The sequence below is a fragment of the Nicotiana tomentosiformis genome, chromosome 5 (genome assembly GCF_000390325.3).
Source record: "Nicotiana tomentosiformis chromosome 5, ASM39032v3, whole genome shotgun sequence".
Classification (NCBI taxonomy): Eukaryota; Viridiplantae; Streptophyta; class Magnoliopsida; order Solanales; family Solanaceae; genus Nicotiana; species Nicotiana tomentosiformis.
This window is the reverse complement of record NC_090816.1, coordinates 7,662,885-7,671,196: the sequence shown is the minus strand read 5'-3', so window position 1 is coordinate 7,671,196 and position 8,312 is coordinate 7,662,885. Positions and strand designations below refer to the sequence as shown.

Sequence of the window (8,312 nt, the reverse complement as noted above, 5' to 3'; positions counted from 1 at the left end):
CTGCGAGAATATAACAAGATATCATCGATAAATACTATTACAAATCTATCCAGAAACGGCTTGAACACCCTATTCATTAAATCCATTAATGCAGTTGTCACACCCCTTTTTACCCCAAAAGATATATATATATATATATATATATATATATATATATATATATATGTTATGTTATGTTATGTATTGTTGTGGGTTAAAGAGTTTTTTCAATTAAAGTGACAAACTTGAGTTTGGATTATTTTATTTACAGAGTCGCCACTTGGAATTGATTTTTCGGTGTTCCAAGTCACCTTTTATTTGAATCCCTAATTAAATGAATGTTTCTATTATTAATTGGTCTGCGAAAACAAAGTACGAGTAAGGAATTCTGTCGACCGGGGAGAAGGTGTAAGATATTCCCCGAGTCTCGTAGTTCTAGCACGGTTGCTTTATTGACCTAAACTTGGCTTGACTTAATTTTGGACAAAACTGCATTTTATTGAATTTCCATGTTTCACGTATCCGCTTTTAATTATTAAAATTATTAAAAAAATATTTGAATAATATTAAATAGTCCTAACCACACCACGCACGTGAATGTGCGACTGAGACGAATTTTATTAATTTTGTCATAACAGCACTACGCAAGCGAATCCGGAGTCACGACAAGGATTATTAGTACGTTATTACTTTTGGAAAAATTACTACATTCGAAGAAATTATTATTTTGTTTTGAAATTTATCAAAAGTTACTATCGTGCTACGCAAGCGAATCTGTGAGTATGGAAATTAATTAAATTTAAAAAATAATTAAAGTTATTGGATATGATATAAAATTAATTTACTAAATGTTAAACATTACGCTACGCAAGCGAGTCCGTGAAGTTAAAGCACGAAACCTTTTGTCTAACTATGTACTACCTTTTAAAAGTGAAGAAACACCGCTCTATGCAAATTAACTTTTTAATAGTTGATACCATAATTAAAAGAATTAAGAAATTAACTAGCCATGAAAAGAAAATTTACGAGAAAGAGAAAAGAGAACTAACCCTCATACATATCATTTTAAATGCAAGAACTCTTGGTATACTATACTAATTAATGAATCTAACTTATTTTACTAACACAGTATTCATACTTACTTTTTGAAGCCCGATACACTAAAACAAACTCAACATGGAACCTAAAATAAGCAAGTAATTATATTATAGTTTTTATCCACTTAAAAGCATACAACATTGATCTAGAATAACTTAAAATGAATAATTTATGCCAACATATCACTACAAGAAGTCACAGATTCTTCATACATGAGACAAACACTTCTTTTAGTAGCATAAGGATCTAACCAGAAAGTTGCAAGAATATTCAGAAATCAAATAAGGACTTCATGCTTCTATTTCTTTGAAAATGAACTACTTTACAAGCTAGAAACGTTACCTAGACTGTAGATTCGAAAGCAGGACAACAATAATGGAATTGGCTTCGTATATCACTATCGAAACACGTCAACCAATCCTACAACAACAACAACAATCTTTTAAACCCGATACGAACCAGAAGTTCAAACCCAAAGCTTAATGACTTAGGAAAGGAATAAAGAACTCACAAACTTTTAGTTTTTCAGCTTACTTTTGGATGTTCAGCTGATGATTTTTCTTAAGTTGTGTCTTTTTTTTTTCCGAATGTAAAAGATTGTAAAAATTTGTAAGATAGTGTGTCCTGAACTAAGGAAATAGCAGCCCCTTAAATAGGCAAATAAGGTCACTTTTTGGGACAGATTTTGGTTTACCAAAAATCTGTCCAAAAGACTGACTTTGTGTGATAAACACTGTTCAAAATTTGTCCAAAAGGTGAAAGGACAACCTGAAAATCTGCTATGTCAGAAGCAAGGAGAAATAATATCATTTCAACCACCCTACTAGTAAAAAGTAGGGTACTAGTACCCTATTTTATGATAAAATAACCTAAACTTCAAATTTTAACCATCAGCACCAAACCACTTGATTTTGAACCAAATCAAACCCAAACGACTAACAATTGACAAAACAGAAACAAGACTTCAAATGGAACTAAAACTCATACTAACTAGATTAAAACAAATTGATTTGTGCAAACTAAACATAGAACAAACAACTGGATTCACAAACTAATGCTCAAAACAAAACGAGCATCGTTAACAATCGGACGACGACGTTCAACAACTAAATAATCGATTAACTAAGCAAACGATTAGACTAATACAATAAAGATTATGTTTAATTAATAATAGTCTAACAAATAACTAAACTAAATAGAGATAACTAATTAGATAAATCTAACTTGAAACTCTAATTAACAACAATAAACCCAAAACAGAAAAATTAAAATCAGGAACTAAAATTAAAATCAAGAACTAACCTATTACTACTAAAAGAAAAATCAGAAATTAAGTAAATAGATGAAGATTACACCTAAGGAGCATGCTTGAAGCTGTTCAAGCCACGAGAAGACGTCGGAGATGCCAAGAAGTTGTTGCCCGACCATGGAACGCTTATTTTATTTCGGTAGACACCAAATTCAATGAACTCGGTGTCATACCAAAAGGAAATGAGTGTTCTTGGGTCAGAATTAGGCTAAAACAGAAGAAGAGTAGTACAGTAGTATTGGTGGGTCGACGGTGAGGGTGGCTGTCGGCGACCCGCCGAAATCTAGTTGCCGAAATTTAGGGTTGAGACCAGTGTCAGTTGGTAGCCCATACCGATCTCTATCCATCCATATAGGTATTAGGTAGAGGAGATGGTTCAATCTTCACGATTTTAAGACAAAAAATAGGGTGTGGGGTTTCTTAGATCTAAAAAAATCGTAGAATTTGAGCAGATTTTGAGGGATTTGGGTTGGAGATTTGGAAAGAGAAGGTTGGGCGGAATGTTTGGTGATGATTTGGGGGTGTTTGGAGGTGCTCCGCCGCCGGTGGTGAATTCCGGCGGGCAGCAACGGGCGGAGCAGGGGGAGAGGGAAAGAGAGAGAGGGGAAGAAGAAAGGGGGTTAGTAATAAGGGAAATGGGGCAATTTCTTTTTGGGGATTTTAGGCATTAAATACCTAGGATGAGGGATAGATAAGGGCCGTTGGATCAAATGGTGATCAATGATTGAGATTAGACCTCTGATTCGTTAAGCGAAACGATGTAGTTTCACCATGAAACTATGCCGTTTAGCTCATCACCCTAGGTGGCCTCATCCGGACCGGGTCAGTGCCTTTGGGCCACTGATTTGGTCCCATTTTTTGGCCCATTGCTTTTAAAATGCATCTTATCCCAATATTTTATTCACTTCTCAATTAAACTATAATCAAACCTTAGACATATACATACACACATAATAAACATAAAAAATAAAAAAGAGCCAAAATTAGGCATTTATAGCAGCTGGAGCATTAGTCAGTCCGAAAGGCATCACAAGAAACTCATAGTGCATGTATCGTGTTGTGAAAGCAGTCTTAGAAATATCTTCATTTTTTATTCTAAGTTGATGATAACCGGAACGGAGGTCAATCTTTGAAAAGTGGGCAGCTCCTTGTAACTGATCAAACATGTCGTCTATACGAGGCAAAGGATATTTATTACGTGTTGTTATCTTGTTCAACTGCCTGTAGTCAATGCACATTCTTAGGGATCCGTCTTTCTTCTTTAGAACAGTACTGGTGCACCCCATGGTGATACACTAGATTTAATAATACCCTTATCTAACAAATCCTGTAACTGCTGCTTTAGCTCCCTCAACTCTGCTGGTGCCATTCGATATGGGGGTATCGATATGGGTTGTGTGTCAGGTAGCAAATCAACAACGTCTATTTCTCGTACTGGAGGCAATCCTGGTAAATCCTTAGGAAATACATCAGAAAATTCTCTCACCACTGGTACATTTTCTATACTAATTGTTTCCTTTCTTGTGTCATTTACAATAGCTAAGAGACCCAAGCAACCTTTCTTCAGAAGTCGCTGAGCTTTCATAAAAGATACAACTTTGCAAGTCTCTGGTACCTACCCCCTTTTAGAACAAAACTGGGTTCATTTGGTATCTCAAACTTAACTATCTTTGCATGACAATCGACGATAGCATAGCAAGAAGATAACCAATCTATTCCCATCAGCATGTCAAAGTCAATCATATCAAGTACAATAAGGTCAACTAGAGTATCTCTACCCTCAACCCGAATCTGACAAGCACGATATACGTATTCAGCTAATAGAGACTCCCCAACAGGAGTAGCAACTAGAAACGAATCATTCAATAGCTCAGGTTAACTATTAAACCTCAAAGCAAAGTATGAGGACACATAGGAGTGAGTAGATCCCGGATCAATCAATGCAAGTGCATCAAATGAACAGACAAAAAGAATACACGTGACCACAACATTCGAGGCCTGAGCATCATGTCTAGTAAATGCAAAAACTCGCCTGACCTCTACCAACATTCCCTTGTCCTTGATTCACAGTAGCACGGTCTCCAGCACCTCGACCTCTATTTCCTGTACCTGTAGAACCTGAAGTTTTATGAGTAGTCTGAGTAGGTGCAGCTAACTGAATAGAAGCCTAGTTGAAATTTCTCGGAGGCTGAGGGAAATCTCTCACTGTCCACACCGAAAGCACTCTCCATTTAGAACACGACATTGGCCCAAATGTGATCTGCCACAGGTCTGGCAGACTGAAGTAGTGGCATATATCTGCCCAGAATTACGATGTCTAGATGATGATGATGGTCCCCTAGTACCCTGTCTGTAATGTGGTCTGTATGCGGACTGTGAAGACAGGTGTGTCCCTGTCTGAGAACCCTGTTGTTGTTGTCCATGATTCCTGCTCTTCGATTTTCACTAAAACCACCAGTGAAAGACCCTCATGTCTTGGCCTTCTTACGTAAATCACTAGTTGCACGCTCATCACGTCCCTTGTTTTCAATTTTTCTAGCAAGGTCGACTGCATCAGAGTAGGATAAAGTCTTCATCTGTGGGGCTACTGCAGTGTATAGATGACCAACCAATCCATCAACAAACCTCTGAACTCGAGCTTCTTCCGTAGGCACTAAGTAAGGAGCATATCTAGCCACCTTACAAAACTTGGTGTTATATGTTGACACATCCATCTGTAGAGTCTGAACCAATCTCTCAAAGTCTCTAGCATATTTTTGCATCAGGCTATCTAGAAGAAAATGATTCATGAACAATTTAGTGAACTCGTCCCATGTCAATGGTGTTGCTCCTGCTAGCCTTCCTAGCAACACAGTTTCATACCATGTATTAGACATATCCTCTAGTTTGTATGCTGCGAGCTCCACGACTCTCTCACTAGAACATCCTAGAGCATGTAATGCCTTGAGTGTCCCATCCAAGAAACTTTAAGGATCTGCTGAATTATCAGAACCTATGAATTTTGGTGATTTCAATTTCAGGAACTCTTATAGGGATACTTCCTTATTCTCAAAAGCCTGAGTCTGTGCAGGTTCGTGTGTCTGTAAAGTAGCATGAGGAGCTGAACTTCTATCCTGAGTAGGCACCAATGCCTCTAACACATTCAATAACCTTGCCACTGCGTCTGCAGGTAAGGAAACAGTAGGTACAACAGTTGGCACTGGTGATGGAGCGTCCTGAACCCCTTGTTCTTGCACTTGATATGGCATAGTAGCTTGGGGTTGACCCATGTTCCCAACTTCAGGTTGAGGAGCAGCCTGTCTTCTAGTTTGATGAACCCCAACTTGAGCGCCACCCCGGGTAGTACCACGTCCAGCAGATGAAGGTGTGCGTGTCCTAGCCATCTGCGAAAGAAATACTCCAAAGTCAATCTCAAGTTATCTCAACGCACAATCAAAGAATGAAAGAAGGGAAAACATTCCTAGATATTCAGTAACCTCAAGATCATAAGTATGGGCGCCTGCATACCCATGAATAAGACTCTATTAAACATTGCTCCATGACTCGGGAATTAAAGCCTAAGCTCTAATACCAACTTTGTCACGGCCCAATTTAGGATCATGACCGGCACTTAGGAGCAAGTGCCCCCAAATAAGCCTCATCGGTATTTTACAGAAAATCGGACAGAGTTTTTCCTGTTTTGGACTATCCCAAAAAATTTTCCTGTCTCAAATCAACAACCAAACATCCTAATATCAATTCAAAATGACAATGACTTTATCAATTAACCAAAACAAATATCTACCATTTATAGTCCACCCACTAATAACTAGAAATACTACTTTATCTCCAACTTTGATAAGAATGGGCGATACTCAACATAAGTTTATAATAACAAAAGAATACTCAAGACACTAAAAGAATGACTATGGAGCGACTTTAAGAGTTCAAAGAAAATACCATAACCATAAATAGAAACTCCGCCCACGCGAACACGTGCGAGGCTCACCAAGAACTTTAACAAAATTCTCCCCAGTGTCAACTGTTGTCTCTGTAAAATAAATTAGCGGGGAATGAATCGCTAGCTCAGTGATTAATAACACTTAACCACAACTGTTTTTATTGGGGACAGGTCAGAAAACATGCTAGTATATTAAACAAAAAATATCATAAAAAATACCCTTTCAGAAATAGTAAATAATTTTCAGTCTCGTCATGTTTTTCTTGTAGTATAATATAATTAACAATTCAGTAATAAGCTCGGTAACCACAATATAATATCAATATTCATATTTGGGAGGTTTCAATGAACGGATCATGTAATCGGTATAATTGTGGATTTCTTCGCAAAAAGTCAAATATAACAGTAGTCCCTACTCGAGGAAAATCAATAATTGTATGCTAGTTCTACCTTCCTACTAGCGAGGGTTGTAACGGTAATCGGTAATTACAAGGTGCATCAGGTCTAACAAACCCGCCGTTAGCTACGGGATCCTTCAAAGTCTACTCCCATTTATACTTGTCTATGTAATCCGTATATACTCATAAGAAAATATTTTAAAATAATATAGTGCATTTCGGTTCTTATCAAATCATGAAATTTCATTTCGATAACCGTAAATTCAAGTAACGGTAAAATATATCTAGTGACAACAAGAATATTTAAAAACAAAGGTAATCATCTCAAATAACTATTTCAGTATCATATCGAGTAAAAGACTTGTCCCATATGCAACTCAAAATAATCGGTAACATATTCATATTAAAAATAATGTGTAAATCATGCAAGTTATGAAAACACAAATTACGGTAAGGTTACTACTCACAGTACTCGTGCCGAAATACCAAATGCTTCACCTCGAGCAATTCGTACAACTTCCTCCAATTAATCTATAATTACATAATATCGATCTCGTGTTAATTTTCTTGTTTTAGCTAATTCATAGCTAATTTAGAATACCCAACCCTTGGATTTCATGTTTAACTCGTAATTCGTCAATTTATACTTACTCACGCTACTGGTAGTTGAGAATACTTCAAAATTAAATACAATCTATTCATATGATATACCTAATTAATTCACGAAAAAGTCTCATGAATTTCTCCCAATTTCCTTAACTTTGTCTTTCAAATTCTTAATCCAATTCCAAAATTATATCTACTCAACCATATTAGAATTATGTATATAAAATTCCATTATCTTAAGAGAGGAAGAAATACATGTAACTACCTGGAGTGTATTGCTGAAACCCAAGGAATTGTATGTCAAAGATTAGATGAAACACGATCTTCGGCGCTAAAGAAACACCCGAGACTCTCTTTCTTTTGTTTTCCTGTTCGATGCTTTCTTCCTTTCTTTCTAAGAGATTTTTTTCCTGAAACCCTTCTTGCTTCTGTTTGTCTTAGTAGCAAGCTGCGTTCCCTCCCCCCACCCCTCCACCCCTTTTTTTTTCCCTTCCTTTTCCCCTTTCTTTTGGTAGGTATGTTTCAAATGGGCTTCGGCCCTTTTTCTTTAAATTCCTTATTATTATAAGAAAAATCAAATTATGGTGGATGTCTACTCTTTCTCCATGATCTTCTCAAATGCTTAATGACATATTCAATGACATATTTTTATGCTTAATGACATATTGAATGACATATTTTTTTTTCCACTTTTTATGCTTATATAAAGGCCTTGTAATAGATAGAAAAATACACACAATTGAAGAAGAAATACTATTCCTTCTATCTATCTCTATTTCTTGTTCATCATGTTTTACTAAATTGCTTTTATTTCATAACACGTTATCAGCACGACTGTGCTCCCATTTTCGTACACCTCCATATAGGCATAGACTGTGCTTTGTGTTTGCTATCCTTATACCAACAATTCTGTGGCTATCAAATAAAATAAAGATGGAATCCAATGGGCTGGATACTAATACAAGATAAGTTTTCATCTTTC

General features: G+C 36.5%; 2 protein-coding genes across 2 annotated transcripts; both read right to left on the bottom strand.

The window, feature by feature from the left end:
• Positions 1 to 3,647: 3,647 nt before the first annotated feature.
• On the bottom strand, positions 3,648 to 4,617 carry LOC138891887 (uncharacterized). The gene is made up of 4 exons (XM_070175571.1): positions 4,593 to 4,617; positions 4,424 to 4,504; positions 4,006 to 4,233; positions 3,648 to 3,964 (listed from the first exon to the last, which is right to left on the bottom strand). Exons 1-4 carry the CDS (start codon positions 4,615 to 4,617, stop codon positions 3,648 to 3,650), a joined length of 651 nt encoding a protein of 216 aa, XP_070031672.1.
• A 237-nt stretch (positions 4,618 to 4,854) lies between these two features.
• On the bottom strand, positions 4,855 to 5,769 carry LOC117276231 (uncharacterized). The gene is made up of 2 exons (XM_070175570.1): positions 5,425 to 5,769; positions 4,855 to 5,328 (listed from the first exon to the last, which is right to left on the bottom strand). Exons 1-2 carry the CDS (start codon positions 5,767 to 5,769, stop codon positions 4,855 to 4,857), a joined length of 819 nt encoding a protein of 272 aa, XP_070031671.1.
• Between the last annotated feature and the right edge of the window lie 2,543 nt (positions 5,770 to 8,312).

What these genes read in the sequence shown, in the direction of transcription:
- LOC138891887 (XM_070175571.1), bottom strand. Translation starts at nt 4,617, where the DNA reads ATGGAGAGTGCTTTCGGTGTGGACA. An exon ending in GAGTGCTTTCGGTGTGGACA is followed by an intron (nt 4,505 to 4,592) that starts GTGAGAGATTTC and finishes ATAAAACTTCAG; the next exon opens with GTTCTACAGGTACAGGAAAT. An exon ending in ACAAGGGAATGTTGGTAGAG is followed by an intron (nt 4,234 to 4,423) that starts GTCAGGCGAGTT and finishes ATTCGTTTCTAG; the next exon opens with TTGCTACTCCTGTTGGGGAG.
- LOC117276231 (XM_070175570.1), bottom strand. Translation starts at nt 5,769, where the DNA reads ATGGCTAGGACACGCACACCTTCATCTGCTGGACGTGGTACTACCCGG. An exon ending in AGGCTTTTGAGAATAAGGAA is followed by an intron (nt 5,329 to 5,424) that starts GTATCCCTATAA and finishes GGGACACTCAAG; the next exon opens with GCATTACATGCTCTAGGATG.